The following is a 13,675-nucleotide window of genomic DNA, read 5'->3' as shown; positions in this document are numbered from 1 at the left end:
TCATCCAAAGACGTACACATCATTGAAGATAAATGGGGATACTGTAGATAGGGTGAGCTGCTTTAAATACCCGGGAGTCCACATCTCAGAGGATTTGACATGGACATCACACGCTGCAGCACTGATGAGTAAGGCAAGGCAGCGCCTTTACACTTCAGGCAATTGAGGAAATTCAGAGTGTCTCTGAGGATCCTCCAGTGCTTCTACTCAGCAGCTGTGGAAAGCATCTTGTCCGGAAACATCACAATTTGGTTTGGGAACTGCTCTGCCCAGGACAAGAAGGCTCTGCAGAGAGTAGTGCGTTCGACCAAACTCAGGAACTACACTCGCCCCCCTGCAGGAACTATACATCAGAAGGTGCAACTCGAGAGCCAACAAGATCATGGGAGACCCCTTCCACCCCAGCAACGGACTGTTGCAGCAGCTACGTTCAGGCAAATTCCTCCGTTGCCATGCTGTGAAAACGGAGAGGATAAGAAGGGGTTTCTTCCCAGAGGCCATTAGGACTGTAAACTCCTGTCTCACCAGGGACTAACTTTACTGTACCAATTTACTGTTGTGTGGTGTCTTTTTAAAATTGCGTTTTTTTCTTTTTTTCCTCCCACAAATATGTAATATGTGTTTCTATTCCATTCTGTTTTGTAGTTTTTTTGCACAATCCGCAAGCATTGCCACTTTTCATTTCACTGCACATCTCGTATGTGTATGTGATGAATAAACCTGACTTGACTTGACTTGGTATCTTCGACTTTTTGGAAAGCAGGTAGAGGAAAAACATGTAAGGGGAATGAAATAAATAGTAAAGACATGACTAGTATACAAAGTAAATACAGAATTCAATACAAAACACAGTATGCGGCACTTAATGCACAGATTAAAAGGGACGGCACGTGGGGCTAAGGATAGGCAGCGGTGAAGAGATGGGTCTTGAGGCGGGAATGGAAAATGGTGAGGGACACGGAATTGCGGATCAGTTGGGGGAGGGAGTTCCAGAGCCTGGGAGCTGCCCTGGAGAAGGCTCTGTCCCCAAAACTGCGGAGGTTGGACTTGTGGATGGAGAGGAGACCAGCTGATGTGGATCTGAGGGACCGTGAGGGTTGGTAGGGGGAGAGGACGTCAGTGAGATATGGGGGGGCCAGATGGTGGAGGGCTTTGTAGGTGAGGATCAGGATTTTGTAGGTGATCCGGTGGGAGATGGGAAGCCAGTGAAGTTGTTTGAGGACTGGAGTGATGTGATGCCAGGATTTGGTATTGGTGATGAGTCGGGCGGCTGCGTTCTGGACCAGTTGGAGTCGGTTGATGTAGGTGGAGCTGATGCCAAGGAGAAGTGAGTTGCAATAGTCCAGTCGGATAGATAGATATAGATAGATAGATATATAGATATATAGATAGATAGATAGATAGATAGATAGATAGATAGATAGATAGATAGATAGATAGATAGATAGATAGATAGATAGATAGAGGCCTGGTCACCCAACGCAACCCTTCCCCCAATGCAATATTCCACCACTCAATAGTTTCCCTAACATAACCCATTCCCCCAAAGCAATATTCCACCATCCCCCCATAGCCCCCAACTGCGCAGGGGCTTCTCATTTTGCCTTATTCATCTTCACTCATTTTAAACAAAATAAAAATCAGTATACAGTGACTTTAAAATATTTTTAAAAATATGCTCCATGCTGCCAGGAATATAATTCTTGCCAGGAATATAAAAAAATGGATTGCAACATTGCAGGACTGAGTGTCCCAGGATTGCAACATTGCAGCTGGTAGGGTTACAATCCCATTATGAAGCTGCAGAAGGAAGATTTTTTCTCAAATTTTGATTTAAATTTTTTTCAAATATGAAATAACTTGTGAAATCAATCTGAACAAAACTTGACACATACCACCACAGGACAATTGTGAGTAAGGTGATGCAAATATTGTTAGCGCTATTGTGTACTGTTTTGGCATAGTTCCGGGGTCACATACGCGCGCATAGATAGATAAATAGAAACAAACAAGATGAGAGTTTTAGTAATATACTAGACTAAGTGGGACCAAGTCACCATGGGAGGTGTGTGTGTGTGGGGGGGGGGGGGGGGGGGGGGGGGTGGGGGGGGGAGAGGTAGTGTGTGTGGGCGGGGGGCATTGTGGCGGGGTGTGGATTTGGGGGGGTGTGTGGGGGGCCCATGTGGGGGTGTGTGTGGGGGGGGGGTGTGGGGGTGGGGTGTGTGTGGGGTGAGGGGTTGTGGGGGGGAGGGATTGTGGGAGGGGGGTATGTGTGGGAAGAGGGGTTGTCTGGGTTGATGGGGTGTGTGGGGGGGTATGTGTGGGCAGGGGGGGGTGGGCAGGGGGAGGATTGTGAGGGGTGTGTGGCAGTGGGTTGGGGTGTGGGGGGGAGGGGGTGGGGGGGGAGGGGTGAGGGGAGGGGAGGGGTGTGGGGGCAGGGGGTGGAGAGCTGTAGATAGATGTAATAGATTATCCATCTTATGAAAGAAGAATAGGGTAGGAATGACGTTACATCTAATTGAATGAAGCAAGCCGAATAACGGCTGAAAATGTCCAGATGACTTTGAACCCTGAACTTGGAGCAAGAGTTGGAACAGGAGAAAGGAAGCAAATAGACAATAGACAATAGTTGCAGGAGTAGGCCATTCGGCCCTCGAGCCTGCACCGCCATTCAATGTGATCATGGCTGATTATCCACAATCAGTACCCTGTTCCTGCCTTCTCCCCATATCCCCTGATTCTGCTATCTTCAAGAGCCTTATCTAGCTCTCTCTGAAAGTACTTTTGCAATTCACGCAAAGTGTGAAAATTGCAATAATTTAGAGATGTTGTTTTACGCAGGTTATTTTTGTTACTTGGAAAAAGGTTGCACTATTTTTTTTGCTCACTAACCTAAAATATTTCAGATTATAAAAATATTTTTGACCACTATGTGGTGCTATAGAAATATGTACAAGGCAGCTCTTTGTTACATGTGCAATATTAAAAATGATTAGACAATTAATCCTTCAAAGAAATTATATGGTGATTTTGATAAATTAGAATTTGATGAAAATATCAGAAAAATGGCTGATCAAGCAAAGTTGTAGTTCAACAGTACTCAAACAAAAGTGTAACTGGCAACTGTAATAATCATACTATCCAAGTTTGAAAAGTAAGACACACTTGAATTGTATTTGCTGCGTGTTCTTTCTTGGCTATACCTGCTGCGTTTTTTACATTTTTGATTATTTTAAGTTTATTTTAATGATTTTAATTATTTTTTTAACCTTTGTCTCATTCACACCACTAATGCCTCCCCCACACCATTTGTCTCTGAACCTACTACCCCAAATGACTCCCGCAAACTACTCTCATGACTAGAATCCATGGAAGGTCGGCTCCCTTCCAGCTGCAGTATTGGGGCAGGTTTTTCAAACCTGGTTGGAACTCTGATCAGACAGCCTTGCACAGTTGGAATGTTGGTGTTGGCCCACTCTATTCTGCCTGGAGCTTTGGAGCAGCTGCTCCCAACCTGGCTGGAGTTCTAGTGGAACCTCTATTTCAGTTGGAACTTTTGGGTAGCTACACTCTTTCCTGGCTGGAGCACATGAATTACAGGTAGACACAAAATGCTGGAGTAACTCAGCAGGACAAGCAGCATCCCTGAAGAGAAGGAATGCGTGACGTTTCGGGTCGAGACCCTTCTTCAGACATGCAGAACTGCTCCTTAGTTAAAATTCTTCTTGATTTGTATTTCATGTGGATAAACTGAAAAGTATTAATGAATGCGCTTGGTGTCCTTTTAAGTAGTTTTGGTGTATTTTACACTAAATGTTCAGGATTTTGCATTATTCTCCCCATTACCCTAAACAATCGAGTCAATTGCACACAAGATGGTGAAAAACTGGAAGTAGGTATGTTGCAAAACTTACCTTCAGCGGCGCTGCAGTTCTGCCGCTGCTGGTGTGCGCGACTTTGGTGCCTTTGAGAGGGGGCACGTTTAAAACGCCGTTTTCTCTAGGCTATTGAAATCGAGGTTGTTCAGCCTGCTTAGTTGCTGATGAAACATCGCTGCGAAATTCGTTCGCTGCAGTTATTTTTAAACTAAATTGGATTATTTAATTACTATAGTAGATTAAAAATCATCCTCTAAAGCCGTAAACGCCGACAACGGGACAGAACTCATGTAGGGGACAAGGCAAGAAAGGCTGTTTATTTTTACATTAAAAAGTGCTTCTTAAGACCCCTTTATTCAAAATTTTAAGTTGCTAGAAGGTGACTTGGGGGCCCATCCAAACAGGCAGTATTTTTCATGCCGACATGGGTTTCAAAATCACTGCAATAGCAACGTTCCAAACCAGCGCGTTCCACAAAATTCCACTCGCAAGCTGATTTAAATGGCCATTAAATTACAGCAATTAAACACTAAATTCCTTCCAATTGGCCTTTAAATTAATGACAATGAGATTTAAAAATCATGTTGTATTGTGAATTCTTGTGTGAATGTTCTTTGGACACTTAGGCTATTTAAACATGTAAATCTTTTCTTAAGAAATGGATAGATGTTTAGATCTAGTAATTGAATTTTGAAATTAGCTACAATTGGGTAACTAACTAATTATATGCTTTAATTTCAGGTCATCCAAGTAAGATTGTTTAATATTTGTTTCAGAATGCTTCTATCTATAATAACTGAAATTTATTTCAATTCTCTTAATTTTTAATAAAGTTATGGCCATTTGACTGTCCTTGATCACAACCTTTGTGTTAAGTCAATGGAAAAGCAATAGGGAACAAGATGCTAATTTCCGAGTATGAAAATGGCCATAACTTTTTTAATACTGAAGATATGAAAGTGAATTAGGTGTCAAATTAAACTTCTTTTTATGCTTTATCTGATAGGATAAATTGCAGACTTGATTTTCAAAATCTCAAAATTTTGTAACACTGGAAGGAAGCATGGCAGCTCATGAATGCAGATCATTAAAATAGCATGGAGAGGTTCAGAAAATAACAGTGGAATAATGATCTTTATAACTGCAGGACCTGTATGTGAGGGGAATACAATTACTGTACGTTTATATTTACAAATCTCCATGTTCCACCTCATCAGAAGTACTATGAACTGTTTGGAAAGCATATCTATATGGAGTACACGGTAGAATAACTGGAATGATAATTGAAAATGATAATTGGAAGAGTGCAGACCTTCCACAGTGATGAGAGTGGTTTTCAGGGGTAATTGGGGTATTGGATTCAGAGGCAAAAGGTGTGTGGACAGCATTAGTGGTGTGAATGAGACAAAGGTTAAGAAATAATTAAAAATTATAATTGCTGGTTGAGTCGTCGTAAGGAAGGCAGATGCAATGTCAGAAGTCATTTCGAGAAGATTTAAATATTAAAGCAAGGATGTAATGCTGATGATTTATAAGGTGCTGGTCAGACCACATTTGGAATATTGTGAGCAGTTGTGAACCCCATATCTGAGGAAGGATGTGCTGACATTAGAGAGGGTCCTGAGGAATGATTCCAGGGATGATTAGGTTAATGTATGAGGAGTGTTTGATGGCTCTGGGCCTGTACTCGCTGGAGTTTAAAAGGACGAGGTTCTTGATTAGTAAGGGTGTCAAAGGTTACAAGGAGAAGGCAGAACAGTTGAGAGTGAAAAATCGATCAGCCATGATCAAATGGCAGAGCAGACACGATGGGACGAGTGGCCCAATTCTTCTCCTATGTCTCCTGGAATGAAAATAGTAGCTTTGAGAAACTATTATTCTATTGCCTGGAATACAAGGGATGAGTTAATTAATGATTTCAAGAGTTAAGTGGAATAGGATAGAGGAAAAATGCTGCTGCATGATAAGTCCTGGATTCGGGAACATAGTTAGAATGTTTTCAGGAATTAAGTTCTAAAACATTTCTAAATGCAATGAATCGTAGGAACTTAGAACACTTTTCTGCAAATGGTGATTATTGTGAGGTACACTTGACAAAGGAACTAAACAGTTTACATTCCTAAACTTTTTAAAGAGATAAAGCGTGGAAGCATTTGTATGTTCTCCCTGTTCTCTATGTTCACCATGGGGTTTTCTCTGGGTGCTACGGTTTCATCCCACATTCCAGAGCAGTGCAGGTTAAATGGCTTCTGTAAATGGTCCCGAGTGTTTAGGATAGAACTAGTGTACGGGCTGATCGGTGCGGACTTGGTGGGCACTCTTTTGCTGTAACTCTTTTAAAAAAAAACCTCTGCTTCACAACACTCTGCCCTTGACTGTGAAGATCCTGCCCTTGTCTTTCCAAAATGCAGTTTCTCACATTTATTTGCATTAAACTTCATTAGTCATTCCTTGGCTCAATTGTGCGGCTGATCAAGGTTTTGCTGTAATTTTTGTTAATTATCTTCACTAACTACAATAACACCCGCTTGTGTGTCACCTGCAAACTCACTAATCATGCCTTGTAACTTACTAATCATGACTTGTTTGAGAAATGATTATTGAATGGGCTAAATGGTCAATTGGCTATAATGTTCTTTCAGGCTGCCTTTTGAAGTTTTTAAGAATTTATGTTTATTTCTTGCTTCAATTATGGAGTCACACTAATTACAGATATATTTTAAAAAATTCAAAAAGTAATAATGTCTTGGCTCCATCCTTCAACTTTTAATATGAAGTAATAAAATATCACCATAACTATAAAATAGCCAAATGACTGCTAGATTAGATATTCCCCCAAACCTTCTCTTGTATACAATGTCTTCGCGTGGTTTCTACATATAGTAGAGATCTTAATTTTCAACTGTCCCTTGCAGTCAATGACTTGCTACATTGTAAAAATTTAAATTGTTGAAGATTACACAAAATTAGTGTTAGTTTGTAGATAATACAGGTCTGAACATGGTGAAGGATGTAAGACGTGTGCATGTTAACTTTATCATTTAACCTCCTACTGTTTCACAAGAGGTTATTATATTAGGCTTCAACTGTAGCAATAAAGAACTGCAGATGCTAGTTAATACACAAAAGGACACAGGTTTAGCGGAGAAAATGGATAGGTGACGTTTCGGGTCGAGACATTTCTTCAGGCTGATTGTATGGTGGGAGGGGGGGAGAAGAAAGCTGGAAAAAGGGACAGGCAATATTTTGACACAGGAAAGAGGGATTTGAACCTATCACACACCTTTGTTCTTATCTCTGGCCCATCTGCTTATCAAGGCACTCCCCTTGCCTATGTTGACCTGCCACGTTTTGTCCTGCCTCTCCCCTTTTTCAGCTTTCTTCCCGCCGCCCCCCCCTGCCCCCTCTAGAATCACCCAAAACGTCACTGATCCATGTTCTTCTGAGATGCTGCCTGACCCGCTGTGTTTCTCCGACTCTTTGTGTCCTTTTGTGCTTCAACTGAGGATACATAAAGATGCCATTTGGGTAAATTCAAGTCCATAACTGTTTCTTATCCACCGAAGCAACAAGAAAGTGGTTAGCTAGAGACGGCCAGGTTCAAGTTTTTCTTTTTCTTATAGGCCATTCTCACGGGGCGACTTGATGCAAGAGTTAACCAGAGTTGAACATCGTGGGAACCTCGTGCGATAACCGTACGGCATTCGTGGACCACCGTGGACCACCGTGGCGCTAACGGCAGATACTCGTGTAACTTGGTGACTCGGGAGAAAATTCAAGCAAGCTTGAATTTCTCCAAGAGTGACTTGTACACTTGTGGTTGAACATTGCAACATTATATGGACGTAGTGGCCAGTGCGATATCCGTAATAACTCTTGCGTTTACCATGGGAACTCCTGCGAACGGTGAACCCGGAAGCTGGACAGAGGGGACAGAAGGTGAGTAAAAATTGTCTTCTCTGGGATTGAATTTAAAAAATAAAGATTTGCATCCGCATATGGACATCAACTTATTCATGAGTTATGTTAATAAAATAACTATAATCTTTAAAAGGGACTTTACTGAAAGGTCCCGCATTTTTATGGTCCGTGAGAAATTTTTCACGTACTTCTTTGAGAGATACAGCTCGGAGTCCTCGCCAACTAGCGATCGATGCCTTTCCGAAGCAGGGTCCGGAACGCTACCAATCAATGTTCTCCAGAGACCTGTGTAAGGAGTGAACTGCACATGCTGGTTTAAACCGAAGACACAAAAAGCTGGAGTAACTCAGCGAGTCAAGCAGCATCTCTGGAGAAAAATAGGTGATGTTTCGGGACGAGACACATCTTCAGACTAAATTCTGATTAGGATGTCTGAAGAAGGGTTCCGATTCGAATCGCCACCTATTCTTTTTCTCCAGAGATGCTGCCTGACCCGCTGACTTACTCCAGCTTTTTATGTTTTTCTTCCCAGATCTGACTTACCTGCTGAGTTACACCAACATTTTGTGTCCTTTTGTGCGTATTAACCAGCATCTGCAGTTCCTTTAGACATTACCTAACTTCAGATTTTAGAGATATAGCACGGAAACAGGCCCTTCGGCCCACCCAGTCCGCGCCGACTACCTATTCTTATACACTCCAGGGACAATTTTACAATGTTACCGAAGCCGATTAACTTACAAACCTGTAATCTCTGGAGTGTGAGAGGAAACCGGTGCACTCGGAGAAAACCCGCGCGGTCACAGGGAGAGCATACAAACTCCATACAGACTGCACCCATGGTCAGGATCGAACCCCGGTCTCTGGGGCTGTGAGGCAGCAACTCTACCACTGTGCCGCATGTAGTCAGATTTAATAAATTGCTGGTGTTGCTTCCAAAGACAGAGGCATTGATAATATTAGATCAGAATTGCATCTTTCCACTAATAGAGTCAATTATTAGTCAATTAATAAAAGAATCAATTATTGTTGGTGACATTTCACCTACGAATATCAGACTATTTTCGCAGAGGTAAGGGCCAATTAGGCCTAGCAAAAGGTATGAACACTTTTAAACATTTTTTTCTGACTATTTTGTCAAATGCAAATATAGGGAGAATGATCAAAGTGCTCATATGGCTCACTCTGTTAGAAGTGTTCTGAGTTTAAATGTTCCGTGTATTCCTTCTTAAAGTATAAATTTTTGTGTGGCCAGGGGTGCGATTGAGAACAGCTGGGAAAGGGCGGAGGGGGCATCATGAATAACAGCGTTTCCCTGGCCATATTATGGCCCATTCCCCAACCGTAACATTAATCAAGCTCTGTCTAACTCCGCCTTCACACCATCCCCCTGTGACATGGGTTAGTCATCGCTGGGCGGGCTGTGGGCCGAATGGCCTGCCAACGGGAGTCAGAGACCGACACTGAGATCCATTGTGCAGGAAGGAACTGTGGATGCTGGTTTTTACCGAAGATAGACACAAACGCCACCTGTTCATTTTCTCCAGATATGTTGCCTGACCCATTGAGTTACTCCAACATTTTGTGTCTGTGTTCACTATGAACATTGAATTATTTAATTTTAGGTAACTTACACACTCTCTCTCTCCCCCCTCCCCCTCTCCCCCATGCAGTAAATGTCGGTTAACCAGTCCAAGGTTTGCAACGATGGTTCCCTCTGGGGATCACACTATCCATAGTCAACAATTGGCCTATCAGGGAACCAAATATAAAGTGCTGGAGTGACTCAGTGGGTCAGGCAGCATCTCTGGAGGAAAGGGTTAGGCGACATTTCGGGTCGGGACCCCTCTTCAAAATACCCTGCTGAGGTCATCTGTTGTTGGCCCTGATTTGTCCCGGTCTTTTCTTGCTTCCAGTTCCCCCCTACAATCATCCCGAAAAAGGGTCCCGGCCAAAAATGGAATCTATTCCTTTTCTCCAGAGATGCTGCTTGGCTCGCTGAGTTACTCCAGCATTTTGTGTCTAACTTGCTGATTCAGACAGTTTTTGATTATCAAGGATTCTGCGCTGACTCTTTACTCTGAAACACACGTTGGAAATTTAAACTTGGGCGCAACTAACATCATCTAAGTAATGTGGCATCTTCCTGCAGTAAAGTCATGGCATTAGTACAGGCATGTCTCCAAATGAGCCAATTCAACCAATGGAGGATATTTATAGTGTGTGAAAAAAAAAGTGACATCATTTGTGCCACGTGACACTTCACAGTTCACAATGTTCATTCAAGATTTAACGGGAAAGCTCGGGAGACGGACATTCACTCGCACAAATAACAGAAATGCCGAGTACCGTGGGAACTCTTTATCTACCCCCCGTTATATCGTGTGATATCGTGCTAGACCACGGCCACTTCACTCTGGTTACATCTTGCGTCAAGTCGCCCCGTGAGAATGGCCTATTAGTTTAAGACACCCAAGTCTTGGGCAGACTCTGCTAAATTGTAGCAACATTTGTTGAACCTAGCAAAGCTGATTGTTTATTTTTTAGGAACCAATTTCTGCTATTCATTTTGAGATATGAATTAGGAAAATTAGTCCTAGCTTCAGACCACAAATAACCTCCCAAATTCTTCCATTGTAGCTTTGTGTGCAATTGCGACACAATTGTGATTGTTCATGATGAGGCTGAGTTGCCTTTACTTCCAAACAGTGAGTTAAAGACCCACATTGAAGAATTCTATGTAAAATACTGTGAAATGTATGCTCCCTATTCATTCTTCCAATGAAGGAACAATGCAGCGTTAGAAAAAGCAGAGCATTCACAAGAGGATACAGAAGTATTTCAATAGTTATTACACTGGAACCAGTTTAATAGTTTGATGAAGTAATGCATGGTATCTCAAAATTATACAGAAGCACCTCCCAAAAAGCTTTAAATTTCAGAAATTTAGGGTAAAAAAATTAAATTTTAAGGCAAGAAACTGCATAGTGGTACATTGCAACTGTAGAACATGGCTTAGTGTTCAATTGCACAGTTTTATCAACTGTATTGCTGGACAAGTATATTACTGAATTGTTTAAAATAAACTTTATTGCAAACTTATCTCTGAATCGAAAATACAAAGTAACTTTGTTTTAAACAATGGCTTACGGAGAACATTTTTGTTGCAAGTGAGTCAGAGCTAAATAGTGCATCTCACAAAATGATTACGTTGACGTCAACCGTAATATCAGAAATTCGCAAATGATTTCTCATCTCGAGAAGTTCCAGGACAAGGCAGTAGTCCTCAACTTATGGCACATTGTTGTTCGTCCACATCACAGTTTATCGAATGTGCTCGGTTCAATGAAAGAATCAATCCAATAATTATATATTTCCTATATTTTTCACTTTTCTTTTTTCTTACATATCTGAATCCGCATACATTCCATTTATTAGATAATCCACTTGCACATAATCTTTCCTTTTGTAGCTCTCAAATGCTTTATGTGCAAACAAAATAATACTCATTAAGAAAAACAACAGTCCAAATATTAGAATGGCCATTAATGAGCTTGTGTCAGCTAAATATTTGATTAGAGCTCCAGCAGGCACTGAAGGAAAGACATAATTCTTCTGATCATTGAAAGCAACTGTAGTTCTGATTTTTATATTTGGTGACTGTGATACTCCTCCCGTGATTGTGTGTGCATCGGTCCAAATTTGTTTCTGCTTTGTTGTTGCCTCTAGGAATAGTTGTGTTGTCGGCACTTTTGTTGGGGTTACGGTGGTTAATTGTACTGTTGAAGATTTGGTTGCTTTTGGCGTGGAACTTGACAGTTTTGTAGTAGTTAGGTAAGACCAAAAGGAAGTTGTAGTATCCTTTGAAATATTTTTTGGTGTTACCAGTGATTCACTTTTGTTACTGCCTACTGGGACCAGTGTAGTTAGTTCACGATGGATAAGTGGTGCAGAACTTTCACGGTCGGTAGATATTTCGGATGAATTAATAGTGGTCAGTTGTATACTGTTTGTTCTTGATGTGGCCGGTGTTGAAGTCGTTTTTGAGTTACCTGCCGTTTGGGCTGTCATCATCACTGTGGTTATAGATGATAAGGTGGTTGAAATATTGGTAGTTGAAGTATTGGAGATAGTACTAGATGTATAACTGAATGGTGTTGCTGCAACTGTGGCATTATTGGTGTTCACGTTGGTGACTTTATTTGACTCTGTACTTGAATTAGTGGCAGCTGCTGAGAATGTTGCAGACTCATTACTGACTGATAATAACTCATTGGCCATGGCTGGTGTGGTAATTACTGACACAGTTGCTGTGTTGTTAGTTTTTTCTTTCCTTCGTACACGATGCAAGAAAATCTTGATCGGTGATTTTTTTCCTAGCAAACAAACAAAAAAAACCGTTAACAAAACATGGTGAACTCAGCCATCTTAGAAGTGGCACATGTTATGTAATTTCCAACAGTAAAGGTGGCGCAGCGGTAGAGTTGCTGCCTTACAGCACCAGAGACCCGGGTTCCATCCCGACTATGGATGCGTCTGTATGGAGTTTGCACATTCTCCCCGTGACCAGCATGGGTTTTCGCCGAGATCTTCGGTTTCCTTCCCCACTCCAAAGACGTACAGGAATGTAGGTAAATTGGCTTGGTAAATGTAAAAAAGAATTGTCCCTAGTTTGTGTAGGATAGTGTTAATATACAGGGATCACTATTCAGTACAGACCCGGTGGGCCTGTTTCTGTGCTGTATCTCTATACTAAACTAAACTAATTATGTTTGAAATACGTCATACACTGAGTCTGCATGATTGTACACAACCCAAATAAACAAAAGATCAAAGGAGATGATTCTTACTAAATGCATCATTACAACGTTCAGATATGAAGTGGTCTAATTATCTTCTGACTGGTCGTAACAATGGAATTCTCAGCTCTGGTAAAAGGAATTATGTCGAAGACAGTCAAAACATAAACATATACAGATACAATTAACTTCATAAAAGAAAATTAAAAGTTACTTCAATCATTCCATTTCCATGGTAATCATTTACAGTCAAAAGGATCTGCTGACTAACAGAAGAAATGCCAGCAGATTTTCTAGCTATGAAAATAATCCTGCATAATTTTGGAGAAGTTGTAAGTTGTTAGAAAGTGAATGGAATCTGCACATACCTGTTTGCAAAGCTTCAACATCTTCCACAGTTGCTCCTTTACAGATAGAGATATCCGGACAGTGTAAATAAAAACAGATATTTTGATTATCCTCAATCACCACCCAATTACACTTCAAGCCATCTGTAACAGTTAAAAGAAAAATATGTATCATATGCATTGTTTTTACCATGGTCACTAGCACATATCTTTAAAATATACATATTTATTTTTAGGTGGCACACTTTGTTCATGCTACCAGTCAGGATTAAAACTTAATTAATCCCTCATATTCCAAACTTGCTTTACAAGAGAGGTAGTGTTATTTTTCACTTGCCTTCCAACTAATCCTTTAAGATTTTACATTACTGTGGTTCCACAGGGACCTCTTGCATGACTAATAATCAGGCAAGAAATACTCCAGCTTGAAGAAGGGTCTCGACCCAAAACGTCACCAATTCCTTCTCTCCAGAGATGGATGCTGCCAGTCCCGCTGAGTTACTCCAGCATTTTGTATCTTTGGAAATAGTCAGCAGATTAGGCTGTAACTCAGTCTCCTTCCCAGTTGTGATGAAACATCTTCGATCTGAAACATGACCTCTCCTTCTCTTTCCACAGATGCGACTTGACCTGCTGAGTATTTCTGGAATTTTCTGTTTTTATTTTAAATTTCCAGAACTGCAATTTTTTTTGTTTTTTTGATGTAATCAGGCATCTGACTACTAATCAA

At 41.2% G+C, this 13,675-nt stretch overlaps 1 protein-coding gene and 1 long non-coding RNA gene across 14 annotated transcripts in view; one reads left to right on the top strand and one right to left on the bottom strand.

Moving 5' to 3' along the window:
- LOC129705716 (uncharacterized) overlaps positions 1 to 13,675 on the top strand; it is an 89,890-nt gene that overhangs the window by 69,725 nt on the left and 6,490 nt on the right. For all 9 annotated transcript variants that reach the window (XR_008724950.1, XR_008724952.1, XR_008724949.1 and 6 more), the window contains one exon: positions 7,502 to 7,817. This is a non-coding gene — a long non-coding RNA (uncharacterized LOC129705716). The remainder of the gene's footprint in view (positions 1 to 7,501; positions 7,818 to 13,675) is intronic.
- LOC129705714 (uncharacterized protein C11orf24 homolog) overlaps positions 10,872 to 13,675 on the bottom strand; it is a 35,599-nt gene continuing 32,795 nt past the window's right edge. For all 5 annotated transcript variants that reach the window (XM_055649459.1, XM_055649458.1, XM_055649461.1 and 2 more), the window contains 2 exons: positions 12,967 to 13,089; positions 10,872 to 12,175 (listed from right to left, as the gene is read on the bottom strand). In XM_055649459.1, the coding sequence (XP_055505434.1) occupies positions 11,202 to 12,175; positions 12,967 to 13,089 (1,097 nt within the window). In that variant the 3' untranslated portion in view covers positions 10,872 to 11,201. The remainder of the gene's footprint in view (positions 12,176 to 12,966; positions 13,090 to 13,675) is intronic.

The sequence above is a fragment of the Leucoraja erinacea genome, chromosome 18 (assembly GCF_028641065.1).
Source record: "Leucoraja erinacea ecotype New England chromosome 18, Leri_hhj_1, whole genome shotgun sequence".
NCBI lineage: Eukaryota > Metazoa > Chordata > Chondrichthyes > Rajiformes > Rajidae > Leucoraja > Leucoraja erinaceus.
This window is presented reverse-complemented; position numbering and strand designations above follow the sequence as displayed.